This window comes from Pelophylax lessonae (genome assembly GCF_965119305.1).
Source record: "Pelophylax lessonae genome assembly, chromosome: 7".
NCBI classification, from domain to species: domain Eukaryota; kingdom Metazoa; phylum Chordata; class Amphibia; order Anura; family Ranidae; genus Pelophylax; species Pelophylax lessonae.
Window position 1 is genome coordinate 191,679,574 of NC_138774.1, and position 18,615 is coordinate 191,698,188.

The 18,615-nt window shown below is 43.3% G+C and overlaps 1 protein-coding gene across 2 annotated transcripts in view; it reads right to left on the reverse strand.

Moving 5' to 3' along the window:
• CAMSAP1 (calmodulin regulated spectrin associated protein 1) overlaps positions 1-18,615 on the reverse strand; it is a 158,309-nt gene that overhangs the window by 68,591 nt on the left and 71,103 nt on the right. For both annotated transcript variants that reach the window (XM_082262891.1, XM_082262890.1), the window contains 3 exons: positions 13,454-13,595; positions 9,020-9,159; positions 8,842-8,938 (listed from right to left, as the gene is read on the reverse strand). In XM_082262891.1, coding sequence (XP_082119017.1) covers positions 8,842-8,938; positions 9,020-9,159; positions 13,454-13,595 — 379 coding nt within the window. The remainder of the gene's footprint in view (positions 1-8,841; positions 8,939-9,019; positions 9,160-13,453; positions 13,596-18,615) is intronic.

Consider the following 18,615-nt stretch of genomic DNA (forward strand, 5'->3'; position numbering starts at 1 on the left):
TTTGTGGGCCACCAAATAAGGTGGGCGACAAGACAACGCCGCCAATTCAGACATCCTGTGCGCAGAGGTACTAGCCACCAAAAAGGCCACCTTCTGGGATACGTAAGCAGGGGAATCTCCTGAATATTTTCAAAGTTTGATCCTAAGGTGGAAGTGGGGACCGCATCGGTGGAGTCAAATGTCCAACCCCCTGAATAAAAGTACGCACCAGGGAGTGCATGGCCAAGGGTCATTGGAAGACCGCCAAGGCAGACATCTGACCCTTAATGGTACTCAAGGCCAATTTCTGCTCAACCCTTGATTGACGGTCAAGATCAAGCCACGAAAAAGAGCGAGGGTGAACACCAAGTGACTCACATCAGGAAATGTACGCTTTCCATGTACGATGGTAGATCTTCCTAGAAGTAGATTTCAAAGCATTCAGTAGTGTGGCAATCACAGACCCAGACAAATCTCTATCCTTCAGTACCTGGCTTTCAAACAGCCAAGCCTTCAAAACCAGCAGCTGTAAAGCAGGATGGAAGATTGGCCCTTGGGACAGAAGATCCTCCCTGAGAGGTAGTCTCCAAGGCGCGTCGGTGTATCAAGACTGGCGTGGCCAACTGGAATTCCTTCTGCCTCGATCCTGTGCAAGAGTCTTGTCAGTAGCTTGAGAGGAGGGAAGGCGTAAATCAGACGATACTGGCCCCAGGGGGGCACCAGCGCATCTGTGGCGTCTGCTAGCGGATTCCGTGACTTTGCCACAAACCTGTGCACCTTCCTGATGAGCGGAGACACCAACAGATCCACCTCGGGGTGCCAAACCCGAGACACAGCTGATGAAACACTTCCGGATGAAGGGATCACTCCCCTTGGTCCAACGCTTGCCAACTGAGATAATCCGCCTGCTTATTTTCCACCCCTGGAATGTGTATTGCTGGAACAAAACTTTCTACACACCGAAGAATGCCGGCTACCTCCAGAGCTGCCAATACACTTCTTGTTTCAATGTGATTGACATAATTCACAGCCGTGGCATTGTCCGATTGGATTGGCACAGTACACCCCTGAAGGCCAGTGAATCAGGCACAGCCTGATCGCTCAGAGTTCCAGGACATTGATTGGGAGGACTCTGGACTCTTCCAGTGTCCAAACTCCCTGAGCGGAGTTCTGACCAAAGAAACCTCCTCACCCGGACAGACTGGCATTCATGTTGACCACTGTCCAATACAGGCGGAGAACAGATTTGCCCTGGCAAAGAGCTAGAGAGCAAAGCCACCAGATAAAAGACCTTTTGTTTTTCGGCCGGATCCGATTGTTCAGAGACTTCGGACACTTGTCCCATTTGGCTAAGATCTCCCTTTGCAGGGACCTCACATGGAACTGTGCAAACGGGACCACCTTAAAAAAGGTAGAAACCATAAGTCCCAGCCCCCCCATGCAAGTCCTGAGGGACAGCCACCTGCTGGACAGCAAGAGATGAATCACAGCATGCAACTTCTGGAGTTTGTCCGGAAGGAAGGAACACTCTGGCTATAGTCAAGTCCAGAGTCAGAACCAGATAGTCCAGTTTTGTGGAAGGAATCAGAGCAGACTTCTGGAAATTCAGAAGCCAGCCAAACGCCCTCAGCGCCCATATAGTGATGTTCATGTTGCCCATCAGAGCAGTAGGAGAGACTCTGTTTGCAAGAAAAGGTCATCCAGGCAGCCCAGCATTGCGATTCCTCGCTGACATGACAATGCCAGTACCGAAGTCAACACCTTTGTTAAGACCTGAGGAGCAGAGGCGAGACCAAAGGGTAACGCCACAAACTGATAATGCCCCTCTCCCATGGCAAATCAGAGGAAGCATTGGTGTCAGACAACGTCGAAACGCGTTGTGAGGAGCTAGTCCAGCGTCATCACGTCACAACCGAAAGCCCGAGGGCGGCCATCTTTTTGGTGGAAGGTGTATCGCCAGGAACCTCCGGTTTACTGCAGCCTTTTTATGCTCTGTTACATTGTTTGTGGGTGAGTGCATACCTTACCTATATTTTCAATAAACTGTCATTGAGGTATCACACTATGGGCTTGCCCCATCTGTTTATTGTCCCCCACTTTCTGAGAGATATCCTGTGAGACATCCAGTGAGGGGTCTTGAAGTGGCTTGGATATCCTGTGAGCAGCTTCGTTTGGGAAATAGGCTGGAGTAGTCCTGAACTACCCTATGCGCTTATTCCACTCCTTTTTGGTAAGAGGCTGTGTATGGTGGTGGGGACCTCACATTTTGTCATCGTCTTATTCACCTGGGTGGATGACCTCTGCAATATATCTGTTTTGAACTGTCCATTTGTTACCACTGGCTTCATTGGCTGGGAGAATAATCTTTTTTTATTCATTTGTTTGGACTATTATCCCAGTTCTATTTTTGATTGTATGTATTGGTATATGATTTATGCCCACATATATGTGATATGAGACTGCTTCATTTTTGTACGGTTTTAGCCATTCACTGTATATCCAACACTTTGTCATTGGAATATGTGTAATTTGACTTATGCTTTAGCGCAACTCCCTTTTTTGTTCTTGTATCCACCTTTAACCTACCAGAGTTAGGAGTTTGCTGCTTTGGCTTCTGAGGGGCGCGGGTTATATTTTCTTTTCATTATTCACACATTAAAATGTGCAAGTAAGCATCCTTAATGTCGATAGAGGCAAAGAAATCCCCATGATGCAAGGATGCCACCATCGTGCGAACGGACTCCATTCTGAACTTCGGTACCCACACAAAGCAGTTCAGGGCCTTGAAATCCAGAATTGGACGCACATTGCCTTCTTTCTTTGGGACCACGGACAGGTTTGAATAAAACCCCTGAAAACATTCCCAGAGTTGGAACAGGAACAATTACCCCTTGAACAGGTCTTGCACCACGTCCAGTGACAGACGCACATTGGAAGGAAAGAACCTCTATGGAGGGTAAGACCGAAACTTGATCATGTTGCTGGACCGTATTACTTCGTGTACCAAGGAGGCACACGAGTCCGTAAACCAGCGAAGACAACCCCCCCATTCCAGGCACAGGTGAGGGCACAACTTCATGCAGAAGGAGCCTTGTCTGCAGGTCTGGAGAACTCCACTTTGGACTTGCCAGAACAAGTTTGCTATGATCCTTCTGAAGAGGCTTTTAACCCTTGTCAGCAAACCCTAAGGGACGAAAAAACTTCCTGTAAGCTGAGGATGGGCCACGTCTGCGACGAGATTCCTTACCCTTACTAGCCTGTGGAAGAAAGGTGCTCCTTATAAAAGGAAGATCAGTTAAGGCTTTTTTTTTTTTTTTTTTTAAGAGGTCTGGTCCGCAGAATATTTGAGCCACAAAACACGCCTAAGGACCACTGCCCAAACAGACAGGGGAGCCGCATCCAAAGATGCATCACAGATAAACTGTAGCCCCTGGACCAACTGGTCCGCCAGCTCCGCAAAGGCAGGGGGGAGCTGCTCACCATCCAGGTCATGGTGTAAAAGCTAAGCCCACTCGGTCAGAGTTTGTGACACCAGGGCAATAGGTCTGAGTGCCGAGCCGGCCACATTTAACATACTGCGGACCATAGCCTCCGCCTTTCTGTAATGCCAGATCCTTAAAAGCCGGCAATTCTTCTACCGCAGTCATGGTTGCCATATTCAACCTGGAAAACCGGGGATCCGCCACTCGTTAACAGTCCTTTTCTTAAGGAGGTTATAGGAGTAAATGAGTATCTCATTGTGAATCACTTCGGGACCACAAAAAGGGATGTTTTGGACGTTCCCCTGTTTTACGACAAACCTGTCAAGGTAACTGAAACACCCTCGACACTCTAGATGGCTTATGAGTGCCAAAGGGAACCAGGGCCTCTTCCGCATTCTTCATTATTAAAGTCTCACACACAGACACAAACCGTGCTTCCACCAGCGCCTTCTCGTGCGTGGCTAGAGGAGTGGAGGAATCATTCTATCTGAAAACTCAGGGCGAGAGGCCGCAGACCCCTCAGGGTGGGCCCCGTCCGTGGCGGCCAGATCAGATTTAGAATCTGTGGAGACAGATGAAGCAGGGGGCGCTTTTTACTACCCCACCGCCCACAAGCCACCTCCACCCAGGACACAAAGGACTCCAGGACCGCCGTCAGTGCATCAATGGATGGTTGGGACCCGGAGGGCTCCACAGGCTCTGAGAGAGGGTCAGGTGGGGAAATACGCTCCAAGGACTCCATGAGGAATAAGGGTACCCCACAAAAGTGCAAAAAAAAAAAACTGTCAAGGGACACCCCCACCGTGCTGGTAACACTACCTGGTTGCCAGTAACAGAGCAACCCCCGATCCTGCAGCAGAGGGAGGGAGAGGACCCCACCAGACTCACCGGCAGCACGAGGATCAAAGCACTACATGTGCGGAGTCCAGAAAGGAAAGAGGCCCAGGAGTCAGCACCAGGGGATAAGAAGGGGCTCCCACAGCTAAAATGGATGCCCAAAAGGCTCCACAGTAATAGCCGCCATTCAATTCAATGCCGGAATAATGCAAAATGGCTGCCGTGGCTACACAAACATGGTCGCCAGCCTATACAGAAAATAGGCTACCACAAATTGCAGTTCCACGAGGCTCCCAGGGACCCAAGAGGGATCCCTGGGCCCAGGCAAGACGGAGAGCAAGAAGGGAGGGGGCCGTGGCAGGATCCCCCTACTACAGCCGGTAGCCAGACCACCATACAACCCCAGTATAGGTGAAGGGGAGAAGGGAGAGAGAAGGGAGAGCATAGAAGGGAGAGCAGAGAAGGGAAAGCAGAGAGGGTGGGGATAGATGACCCACAGGACCATCAGGGAGGGAGCCTAATGGGAAGAAGGGCGTCTGATCGTCCCATGGAGGGGCCCCACCATCCACCTTCAGGGAGAGGGGAGAGGGATAGCTACTCCCCATACCAGGAACCAGACGGGCACTGCTCCAGACAGAACCTACTTGCCATTAAAATGGGGGCCTGTCAGCCAGGAACTCAGGCTGAGACCTGATTGTATGCAACCTTGTGAGGCCCTTAACTTGCAGGTCAGCCCCCATCCGGTGGGGCTAAGTCACAGCCGACCTAGCGCAGAGTGGAGGTCTGCGGATGCTCGCTGGCCAGTGTTGACCACTGGATCTAGATGATCCAGCCCATTTCCCAGTCCAGCAGTTGACTGTGGATTACATAGGAAAAAACAGGAGAAAAAAAGAAAAATATCTAAAAACAAAAATTGCCAGGACCAGAGATCCCAGCAAGCAGCTACTCCTGACTAGACAGAAAAATACTTAGTACCTATAGCAGAGAGGGGGGAGTATACCTCCCTGGACTGCCCATAGGTGTAGTCACGTTCTTTTTCTGCCTAGTGTCCTACTCCTGTAGGGTGCAGTATAACCCAATTGGTCAAGAAGATCAGGAGCTGAGTCCGTCAATGAACTAAAGAAAAAATACTTTGTTAGAACATTCTTCAAAAAACCTCTCTTTTAAAATTTAGGTCAAAATATATTCTGCTACATTTCTTTGGTGAATATAACTCAAATCAGTGTTTATTATTTAGTCTGTAGGAAGGTTAGAGAGTCCACAAACTATGGTATATACAGTGCCTTAAAATATGCATACCCCTTGACATTTTCCACATTTTGTTACGTTACAACCAAAAACGTAAATGTATTTTATTGGTATTTTATGTGATAGACCAACACAAAGGGGCACATTATTGTGAAGTGGAAGGAAAATGATACATGGTTTTCAACATTTTTTTTTTACAAATAAATCTGTGAGAAGTGTGCCATGCATTTGTATTCAGCTCCACAGAGTCTATATTTGTAGAACCACCTTTCGCTGCAATTACAGCTGCAAGTCTTTTTGGGTATGTCTCTACCCAGCTTTGCACATCTAGAGTGACATTTTTGCCCATTCTTCTTTGCAAAATAGCTCAAGCTCTGTCAAATTGGATGGAGAGCTTCTGTGAACAACAGCAATTTTCAAGTCTTGTCACAGATTCTCAATTGGATTTAGGTCTGGACTTTGACTGGGCCATTCTAACACTTTAATATGGTTTTATCTATTTTATGTCTGGATGGAAGGTGAACCTCTGCCCCAGTCTCAAGTCTTTTGCACACTAACATGTTTTCTTCTAAGATTGCCTTGTATTTGGCTCCATCCATCTTCCCATCAACTCTGACCAGCTTTCCTGTCCCTACTGAAGAAAAGCATCCCCACAACACGATGCTGCCACCACCATGTTTCCTGGTGGGTATGGAGTGTTCTGGGTGATGTGCAGTTAGTTTTCTGCCACACAGGTTTTACCTTTAAGCCCCGTACACACGCACAGATCGTCGTCATACAAACGTCGGCGGACAAAAGATCTGCCGATTGTACACGTGTTAGTATGGTGCCTCCGACAGCTGTCTGCACACAATCCGCGGACAAGAGTCTTTCTTGCAAACATGAAAATTTTTGTCTGCGGACACCAGAACGGACGATTGTTCGCCTGTCAGTACAGAAATCAGCCGACAGACCGCAGATTTGCAAGACTGGGCATGCTCAGAAAATAAAAAACACAGGGAAAGTTAACCATTACATGACATCACTTCTGCAGTCAGCTGAAGTCTGCGGACAAAATTCTTGTGCTGTCCTTGTGCTGTCTTTGCACTTTTCAACAGACACCGACATCCCGGGGAGAAAAGACGAACATTTGTATGACGACGATCTGTGCGTGTGTACGGGGCTTTAGGCCAAAAAGTTACCTTTTGGTCTCATCTGACCAGAGCATCTTCTTCCACATGTTTGCTGTGTCCCTCACGTGGCTCCTTGCAAAGTGAACTTGTTATGGCTTTCTTTCAACAATGGCTTTCTTGTTGCCACTCTTCCAAAAATGCCAGATTTTGGAAAGAGCACGACTAATATTTGTCCTGTGGACAGATTCTCCCACTTGAACTGTGGATCGCTGTAGCTCCACTAGAGTTACCACAGACCTCTTCGCTGCTTCTCCGATTAATGCTCTCCTTGCCCCGCCTGTCAGTTTAGGTGGACTGCCATGTCTTGGTAGGTTTGCAGTTGTTCCATACTCTTTCCATTTTCAGGTGGTGGATTGAACAGTGCTCTGTGAGATGTTCAAAGCTTGAGATATTTTTATATAACCTAACCCTGCTTTAAACTTCTCCACAACTTTATCCCTGACCTGGCTGGTGTGTTCCTTGGCCTTCATGATGTGGTTTGTTTACTAAGGGTCTCTAACAAACCTCAGAGGGATTCACAGAACAGCTGTATTTATACCGAGATTAAATTACACACAGGTGGAATTTCCTAATTAGGTGACTTTTGAAGGAAATTGGTTTGACTAGATTTTACTTAGAGGTATCAGAGTAAAGGGGGCTGAATACAAATGCATGCCACACTTTTCAGATATTCATTTGTAAAAAAAACTTTAAAAAACAAAATTTATTTTCCTTCCACTTCACAATTATGTGCCACTTTGTGTTGGTCTATCACATAAAATCCAAATAAAATACATTTACGTTTTTGGTTGTAACATGACAAAATGTGGAACATGTCAAGGGGATACTTTAAGGCACTGTATATATCTGAAAATCAACCAATTCCTAATGTACTGACGGCCTATCATTTCATAAGGCCAGACAATGCTAGGACAGATAAAATAACCCCCCCCCCCCCAAATTACCCTTCTTGGAAAGCAGACAGTCCAAGGTAATTGGTAAGAGGCAAGGTGAGTTTTTTGAAATTGTAATTTTTTTGTCACACATTTTTGGAAAAAACACATATATAATTTTTTTTTTTTTAAATATATACACTTTTTTTAAAATATAATTTGTTTTTAAAACCGATATAATTTTTTTTTTTTTTTTTAACATACTGTCACCAGTGCAGTACAGCGTTGTATAACTGGTGTGGTGTTGATCAGGGACACTGACTGGTAACGGTATGAAAAAAAATGTTTTTTGTTTTTTTCACGATTTTTGTTTTGTGACCCTAACACTGTACTACTCTGGGGAGGTAACTAGGATTTATTTTTTGCACACACTACAACTGCTTATAAACCACCATTTTTACTGAATAAAAATGATTCATTCTGTGTTTACTTTTGTGATTGGTCACAGCTAATCACATGGTATAGATGGGCTGTGATTGGCCCTGTTTTTACCATGTGATCACTATGACCAAAATAATAGTACACAATGAATGACATGAATGAAAGCTATCCATTGTGTAAAACTGTCATGTGATCTGCTGTGATTGGCCACAGTGATCACATGGTACCGGCAGCGGGCCAGTACACTGATCTGTCATCCACCGGACACAGGGGGTGCCAGATCGCACTCGGCACACCCTGTAGTTTGAGCACAAAGCAGGTTCTGGGGAGAATGTCATAGGACGTCCTACCAGAATGAGAGAGCTCCCACATATTACGGATCTTCTGAAGCCATACCTTAGGGACTTTATAGCAATGGGGGTGAATATTTATGCACATGCAAGATTTCGGTTTGTGTGACAATAAAAAAAATTTTGCAAAATCCTTTTGCACCTTAAAGTTGTAGGCATGTTGTGTACATTACATGGTACAAAAATGTCCAAAACCCATTTTAATTTCAGGTTCTGAATGTAGTTGCAATGCACTATCACTTCTCCAAATGGTTAACTGAGAATTTACCAATACATTATAAGGTGTATTGGCAAATAATAACCTAACTCCTGTATGGCAAAATATTCTTTTAATGTGGATAGATTTCCTTTTACGTGGGTCTAGGAAGAGCACATCACCGTTTAAAAATATATGTATAACTTGAAAATTACAAAAGCAACCCTGATAAAGTAAAGAATAATTCTGAAAATGATGACTTACCTTCTTTTGATTCTTGGGTATCTCTGGGCTGAACAAAGTCAGGCTTCACGTTTTCAAACCACCAAAAAAGCTCAGCAATAAACACCATAAAATTAGGCTGAGAAAAAGAAAGAGCAGTTTTAACATTTTTGTTCATTTCTCTTTGCTGAATGCTGTACATGATTCTCGAGGGACCTACCTTCAGGACTGGCGGGGAATACAACGTGTCTTCTAAAGTCAGGTAAAAGCACTTGTTTAGGTATTCGCTGGAGAATTCCTTTAGGAGCTGGATGTTATATAGGTTGTCAGCCATTGATGGCACCTCCTTCAAACAGATGTCTGCATAATAAAGGAGAGAGGGAAAAAAGAAAAGCAAAGGTGTGAAAAGGGCCATTTTGGACATTTTCTCAGTTAAAAGATATGATATGTTCTCTATTTCTATTGTGAATAAAATATGGGTTTAAGATTTGCAAATCATTGCATTCTGTTTTTATACAGGTTTTACACACTGTCCCAACTCTATGGAATTGGGGTTGTACAACAGGAGGTGTAAAGGGGAAAAGAAAAAATACCCTAAAATCCAAGAGGTCTTCAAAACTGTCAAGGAATGGAATATGTACAGTAAATGGATAATGGCATCATTAACTAAACTCAGAAATGTTAGTTTCCACAGTCTAACCAGTTTTTATGAGGTGCACTGCCCTTAATTTTCCTGGTATGATCAGTGAAACTGCCCACACCTGGCCATGGAACAGCTTAGCAGGTAAGCGTCCAACTACATTAGGTTGCTTAAAAAAAAAAAAAAAAAAAAGGGGGAACTATGAATAAAAAGGTACTGTATTTCCTGAACTATTCACTTACAAGGGATATATACACCCACACGTTAAGGCCGCTTTCACACAGGCTTTCCGATCAGGTTCGCATGTCAGTTTTTCAGGCGGACCTGATCGGAGGCTCCATGCACCCTTATAGAGCAGCAGATGTCAGCGGATACATGTCCACTGACACTTGCTTCTATCAGATTCCACCCTGTCCATGAAATCCAGACGGATGGAAACCATAGTTTCCATCTGTCTGGTGAATCGGCTGAAAAACGGACAGGCGATCCGTTTTCATCCGATCTCCCATAGAGGAGAGCGGGGATCTGACAGGTCCGTCTTAGCACAGAGAGTGAAGACGGACCTGTCATCCACCTAGCTCAGCTGGGATCAGCAGATCAATCCCCATTTTTCTTGGTAAATATATTTCTAAAAAAGTGCTATTGAAATGTTCACCACGTGTCAGTAAAAACCCATGCAATCCATACATACAAAGAAACCAAAACAAATAAGTTCAGAAATTAAGTTATGTGTAATAAGTAGAATGAAACAGGGAAAAAGTATTGGACGCATGAAGAAAGGGAGGTGCAAAAGGCATGGAAAGCAAAGAAAACAGCTGAAATATATCAGTAATTGGAAAGCAATCTTGCCCCTCGTTAGTGCAAATCTCAGCTGGTTTAGTCTCAACTGATGGCCTATAAAACGTTGTCTCATTTCCAAGATGTCACACAAGAAACATCTCATGATGGACAAAAGCAAAGAGCTCTCTCAAGAGCTTCACAACCTTATGGTTGCAAAACATACCAATGTCATTGGTTACAGAAGGATTTCTAAACTTTTGAATGTTCCAGTGAGCACTGTTGGGGCCATAATCCAGAAGTGGAAATCCGGAAGTGGAAAGAACATCTTTTCACCAAACAGGCCATGACCAGGTGCTCCTCACAAGGTTTCAGACAGAGGAGTGAAAAGAATAATCAGCGGAGTTGTCCAAGAGCAATTAGTGGAGCGCTTCAGAAAGACCTGAAATTAGCAGGTACAATTGTTTCAAAGAAAACAGGTAATGCACTCAACAGCCCTGGCCTGTATGCACGCTCACCAAACAAGACTCCATTGCTGAAGAAAAAGCATGTTAAAGCTCTTTTAAAGTTTGCTGCACAACATTTAGACAAGCTGGTGAAATACTGGGAGAATATAGTCTAGTCAGAGGAGACCAAATTTAAACTCTTTGGGTGCTAAAATTCACACCGTGTTTGGAGGTCAAATGGCACTGCACATCACCCCAAAAACACCATATCAACAGTGAAGTTTGAAGGTGGAAGCATCATGGTGTGAGGCTGCTTTTCATCATACGGTACTGGCAAACTTTGTGTCAATAAAGAAAGGATGAATGGAAAAATGTACCAAGACATTGATAAAAATCTGCTGCCGTCTACCAGGATGATAAAGCTAAAATGACGGTGGACATTTCAGCAAGACCAGGATCCCAAACACAAAGCCAAGGAAACTCTCAATTGGTTTCAAAGAAAGAAAAAGCTGATATAATGGCAAAATCACCTGATTTTAATCCAATAGAAAATCTATGGAAATAACTAAAGATCAGAGTTCATAGAGGAGGTCCATGGAACCTTCAAGATTTGAAGACTGTGTGGAAGAATGGGCCAAAATGACACCTGAGCAATGCATGCAACTAGTTTCTCCATACAGACGTCTTGAAGATAACAATACCAACAAAGGATTTTGTACGAAGTGTTAAATACATTTCAGTTAGCGTGTTCAATACTTTTTCCCTGTGTCATTCCATTTTTTTTTACACATAACCTAATTTCTGAATTTATTTGTTTTGGTTTCTTTGTAGGCATGTATGTATGCATGTATGTATGTATGTATGTATGTATGCATGTATGTATGCATATATGGCATGGCTTGTTACCAACATCTGGTAAAAAATGTTTATGTCAACAGCACCTTAAGAAATATAATTTACCTAATAAAATGGTGACATTTTCAATACTTATTTTACCCACTGTAAATTATTACAAGTTCAACAAGCTAATTGAAGCTTTAAGGGATTGTAAAAAGCAGAAGGTTTTTTTTATCTTAATGCATTCTATGCATTAAGATATAAAAAAAAAAAAAAACTGTGTGCAGCAGCTCCCCTCAGCCCCCCTAATACTTACCTGAGCCCGTCTTTATCCAGTGATGTTGTAGGAGTGTCTAAGCTGCCTGGGACTCTCCTCGTCATGGGTTAAAACAACAGCGCGATTGGCTCTCGCTGCATTTTATCAAAATCGTTCAATCAGGAGAGAGAGGGGGCGGGTCGCAGCTCCGTGTCTGAATGGACACAGAGAGTTGTGACTCAAATCGAGTGCCCCCATAGCTAGTTGCTTGCTGTGCTGGCGCTCAACTGGAGGGAGAGGTTAGTAAAGCCGAAGAGGGACCCAAAAAGATGAGGATCCAGGCTGCTGTGTGCAAAACCAACTGCATAGAGCAGGTAAGTATAACATGTTTGTTATTTAAGAGAAAAAAAAAAAAAGAACAAACACGAAACATTACAATTACTTTAATCTTCATCCAGATGTCACGTATTTCTAGTGTGGTGCTGCATCTTTAAGAATGCAGCATACAGACCACACACACACACATATATATTATATATATATATATATATATACACACACACACACACACAGACACATGTATATGTGCGTGCGTTTTTGTACAAATTTTTGCTAATCGTATGGCATGTTGCATCCATGTCTTTATGGACCTTGCTTTGTGCACTGGTCCAAATCATTTAGTGGAGGGGGGATTATGGTGTGTGCCCTTTAGTTCCAGTGAAGAGAACTCTTAAGGTGTCAGCATACCAAGACATTTTGGACAATTTCATGCTCGCAACTTGGTGGGAACAGTTTGGGGATGGCCCCTTCCTGTTCCAACATGACTGCGTACCAGTGCACAAACCAGGTCCATAAAGATATGGATGAGAGAGTTTGGGGTGAAGGAACTTGACTGGCATTCACAGTCCTGACCTTAACACAATAGAACACCTTTGGCTCGAATTAGAGCAGAGATTGCAAGCCAGGCCTTCTTGTCCACATCAGTGTCTGGCCTCACAAATGCATTTCTGGAGGAATGATCAAACATTCCCATAGACACGCTTCTTAACCTTGTGGACAGCTTTCCCAAACAACATGAAGCTGTTATAGCTGCAAAGGGTGGGCCAACCCAATATTGAACCCTACGGACTAAGACTGGGGTGCCATGTTCATGTCCGTGTAAAGGGAGGTGTCCCAATACTTTTGGTGATACGGTGTATATATGGTAGCAGCTCAAAAGGTATGGCTGCCAAAAGTAGACATGAATTGAGAAATCTGAGAAATGTCTCATTTCATTCCTGCTTTTGGCTAGGATTTTGGCAGCCATTCCTTTGAGCTGCTACCATATATATGTGCACAAGTCCTAGTCTTTTTAATATTTTTTATTCTAATGTACAATAACATTTATATTGTTTTATATTTCTGTCTCTGGAGTTTCTCTGTCTGTCTAATGTGCCCAGAATAGTCCCTATTCCATTGGAGGGTATTTCTCTTTTTTATCTAGATTGGAATGATGGTACTCTCACAGCTCTCCACCATATACATTTCCATATGTTCCAAATGAAAGGATTATATGCGTGTACATTAAGCTAACTGGACACAGAAACACTTTGATACGTCAAATGCACAGATACTTGAAAGCTACACAAATCCTTGTACTGTACTGATACTCAAGGCTGGTTAGTTTGGGTACAACGAAAACCACAAAACTGCACTTACCATCTAATTTCATGTGCTCGGGACAGTAGAAGTGTATGACAGTCAGGAGGGCTGCTCCATCACTAATGTCTTTCAATAAATCTTCAAGTATTGGAAAATATGGAAGGTGTCTGTTTGATGGGTGATCACGGCGGTAGCGCACCTGTAAGAGGGAAAGGTTGATGAGTTAATGATGTTTTTCAACAGTACAATAAAGTTAGTTTAGGCCAAAGCCTAGAGAGTTAAACAGCTAAATCTAGAAACTCTATAAAAGCAGGGGGTTGTGTGGCTAGAGCCTGGTGACTGTAAAGTATAAAATATCCACACTCCAAGAACGCTACAGTATTAATCACACGCTAAAAACACAACAGGCAGGAGAGATATCAATCTTCCACAGGATCTCACAGGAAGGGGAAGAGTAGGAAACTGAAATATTTAGTGGATGCATGCAAACAAATTTTAAAATGATGAACTTTCATATAGGGTTATGGTTACTTAATGCTTGTGGCCTGAACTTATTTCACTATATTAACTTCAGGCTGTGCGCCTACTATTTTTGATTTTTTTTTAGCTCTGACATCTTTCATAACATATGATACAAAGCACAAGAGCTTGCAATCTCTAAATATATAAAATATATGCTAAGGCCTATTTAGCCACCAGGTTATTTTTGAAATGGGGTTGGAAACTGAAGTAGATGGAGAAAATCCATCATCAACAGGGAGTGAAAATACAAAGAGAACACTCAGATTAGAACTGAACCAGGGACTCTAGAGTGCTCAAAAGGCCTGTTTGAGCCACCTAAAGTGAAAGTCGTGCAAAAACAGTTCCTGTGTTAGCCTGTGACATCACAGGCTGACCCATCTATACCCCAAAGCTTTACCTTCCCTGGGCAAGTGACAGTAGCTAATGTTGGGATACCTGCTGTACAATGCAGACAAAAAACCGGAGTTAGACTTACTGGTAACTCTGTTTCCAGGAGTCTTCCAGGACAGCCCATGAGAGAAGCACCTCCTCCAACAGGAAACACATCACTAACATACTTTAAAAGGTAGTCCCTCTGCTGAACTGCTCAGTTTTAAAACAAGAACTGCAGGACAAAATCCTAAAGCATATACAAGCATAAAAACAAATCATTATTAATCATCATAAGGGCAAGGACCAGGCTGTCCTGGAAGACTCCTGGAAACAGAGTTACCGGTAAGTCTAACTCCATCTTTCCCCAATCGTCTTCCAGGACAGCCCATGAGAGGATTATCAAGAACTTACTATATTAAGGGAGGGGGGGTCATTAAAAATCCAAAGACCTCTACCACCCTTGGAATTACCATAATTACCAGATATGGTGGACCCAGCTATCGTAAATTCTCAATAGAGACTAGCCCCAACAGTCACTACATGGAGTGATTAGGTCTGAACTATGGCGGAGATATAAAAGCCACCAACCTATATAGAATATAAACATAAGAATCTGCTGCAAAAGGCATCAGTCTAGTGACTTTCCCCCACCTACATCCTTGTATATGAATGTGACAAAGCCCTGTGCCTAGAGACATACATTATCCCTTCAGGGACCTATGGTATTCTTCACTGTGCAAGAACAACATGATCTATACACACAACAGCTCTCATACCCCAAGCTACTGTGCCCTCAGTGCCACCTGAGAAGACTAAGCAGTAGGGGGGTTGGCCTAAAATGTCGACATGACTACCGTACCTCTGGAATATTCCAGGATGCCCAAAATCTACTAGAACAAGCCTCCAAATGCAACCCTCCTTCTGCTAATTGGAGCACATACACGCCTAATTGCACATATTTATTGGTGCCTGCAACCGCTACCACATCACTTATTGCAATCATTGCTAAAGATGAGGAGGCGCTGATAACAACTTGGGTTGTCCTTGTCCTCTTTGGTTTGGATGACATGGCGTCCCAGTTTTCCAAAAATAACTTCAAATTTTGATTCGCCTGACCACAGAACAGTTTTCCACTTTGCCACAGTCCATTTTAATTGAGCCTGGACCCAGAGAAAACGCCTGCGCTTCTGGAAGATGTTTAGATATGGCTTTTTTTTTTGGCCTATAGTTTTAGCCAGCAACAGCGAATGGCACGGTGGATTGTGTTCACCGACAATGTTTTCTGGAAGTAGTCCTGAGCCCATGTTGTGATTTCCATTACAGTAGCATTCCTGTATGTGATGCAGTGCCATCTAAGGGCCCAAAGATCACGGGCATCCAGTATGGTTTTCCGACCTTGACCCCTACGCACAGAGATTGTTCCAGATTCACTGAATCTTTGGATGATATTATGCACTGTAGATGATGAGAACTTCAAACTCTTTGCACTTTTTCTCTGAGAAACTCCTTTCTGAGTCCACTATTTTTCGCCGCAGCATTGGGGGAATTGGTGATCCTCTGCCCATCTTGACTTCTGAGAGACACTACCACTCTGAGAGGCTTTTTTTATAACCTATCATGTTTCCAACTGACCTAATAAGTTGCAAATTGGTCCTCCAGCTGTTGCTTATATGTGCATTTAACTTTTCTGGCCTCTTATAGCTACCTGTCCCAACTTTTTTGGAATGTGTAGCTCTCACAGTTACATAGTTTGTGAGGTTGAAAAAAAGACATCAGTCCATCTAGTTCAACCTATGATGTGTGCGTGTTTGCTGTTAACCGTACATTGTATACCCCTTTATGTTGTGGTCTTCAATGTGCACATCTAATAGTTTTTTTAAACTATCGATGCTCCCTGCTGATACCACTCCTTGTGGAAGAGAATTTCACATCCTTACTGCTCTGATAGTAAAGAACCCCCTACGTATTTTAAGGTTAAACCGTTTTTCCTCTAGTTTTAGTGAGTGGCCACGTGTCTTATTCTATTCCCTTTCTCTGAAAATTTTGTTCCTTATGCTAGGGTCCTCACCAGTACAGTATTTGTACATTGATATCATATCCCCCCTCAAGCGTCTCTTCTCCAGAGAGAATAAGTTCAATGCTTGTAGTCTTTCCTCATAGCTGATTTCCTCCATTCCCCTATTTTTTTTTGTTGCTCTTCTCTGGACTCTCTCCAGTTCCAGCACATCCTTTGAGGACCGGTGCCCAGAACTGGACGGAATACTCCCGATGTGGCCGGACCAAAGTCCTGTAGAGTGGGAGAATAATCTCTTTATTTCTGGAGTAAATCCCCTTTTTTATACATGCCAGTATTTTGTTGGCTTTGCTTGCAGCGGCTTGGCATTGCATGCTACTGTCAAGCCTGTTGTCCACTAGTACCCGCAGGTCCTTTTTCATCTTAGATTCAACCCAGAGGTCCCCCCCCTAGCGAGTAGCTTGCCTTCGTGTTTCTGACGCCCAAGTGCATTGCTTTAACTTTTTCAACATTAAACCTCATCTGCCATGTAGTTGCCCACCCCATTATTTTGTTTAGGTCCGCTTGTAAGGTTTCCACATCCTGCATAGAAGAAATTGGCATGCTTAGTTTAGTATCAGCCGCAAATACTGAGATTGTGCTGGATATCCCCTCCTCGAAGTAGTTTATGAATAAATTAAAAAGGATTGGCCCCAGGACAGAACCTTGGGGGACCCAACTTTCCACACCCGCCCAATCTGAATACTCCCCATTTATAAACCACCCTCTGGACTATCCCCTGGAGCCAGTTCTCTATCCAGGTACTCCCCCTATGGTCCATACCTACGTACGTTTGGATTTTGTACAGTAAGCGTTTGTGGAGGACTGTGTCAAATGCCTGTGCAAAGTCCAGATACAACACATCTACAGGCCTTCCTTTGTCTAGATGGCAATTCACTTCATCGTAGAAGGTTAATAGATTGGTCTGGCAAGAATGATTTTTCGTGAATCAATGCTGATTACTACTAATAATACCGTTTTCATTACTGAAGTCTTGTATATAGTCCCTTAACAGTCCCTCCAAAATCTTGAAGACTAGAGAGGTTAGGCTGACAGGTCTATAGTTACCCGGGATATATCTCGGCCCTTTTTTAAATATTGGTACCACGTTGGCTTTTTTCCAATCAGCTAGCACCATACCCGTCTGTAGACTATCCTTAAAGATTAAGAATAATGGTCTGGCTATCACCTGGCTGAGCTCTTTAAGAACCCTCGGGTGCAAGCCATCTGGTCCCGGTGATTTATTTATGTCAAGTTTCTCTAGTTTAGTTCCAAGTCTATCTTCTGTTAACCTGTTAACCATGGAGGTACTTCCTGAGGTGTATTATTTAATTTATCATTACAAGCTGGGTTAGTGTAGCCCCCCGATTCTTTTGTGAAGACTGAAGAGAAGAAATTATTTAACACTTTCGCCTTCTCTCTGTCCTCTGTGGCCAGCTTCCCTTCATCATCTTTTATGGGGCCAATGTGTTCTGGCCTCGCTTTCTTACTATTTATATACTTAGGGAATTTCTTGGGGTTTTTTTTTACTCTCTTTTGCTATATGTCTCTTGTGTTCTATTTTAGCCGCCTTGATTTAGCCTTTGCATTTCTTATTGCACTCTTTGTAATGCTTGAATGCTGCCAATGACCCCTCAAGCCTTGTATTTTTTGAAGGCATTTTCTTTATTATTAATATGCATTTCTATGTTGGTGTTTAGCCACTCTGGGTTTACTTTTGCCCCTTTAAATTTGTCCCCCTTTGGAATGTACTGGCCAATCCCTTTGTTGAGTATGCTCTTGAAGTACTCCCATTTTTCCTCCGTGTTCTTTGTTCCCAGGGTTCTATCCCATTTGATATTTTCTAGCAAAGAGCGCAGTTTAGGATTTCATGAAATCCAAAATGAGCCAATATTTGGCATGACATTTCAAAATGTCTCACTTTCAACATTTGATATATTATCTAATATATATATTATATTGTGAATACAACATAAGTTTATGAGATTTGTAAATTAGTCCATTACTTTTTTACTCACAATTTGTACAGTGTCTTAACTTTTTTGGAATTGGGTTGTAATCAGGTCTCAAGTAAGTGAGGACAAAGTATACCAGGTAACCAGTCCTCCATCAAGAGCTTAGGAGTTTACACTTCACCTCTCTCGGAGCGTTCCATTCCCACTAGAGCAGAGCTGAGAGGTTGGAGCAAAAGCAAAAATAAATTACTTCTCAGACCCCTGTGAAGTAATAATATAAAACCTTAAGATCAAAAAGGCAGACTGGTGCCAAGACT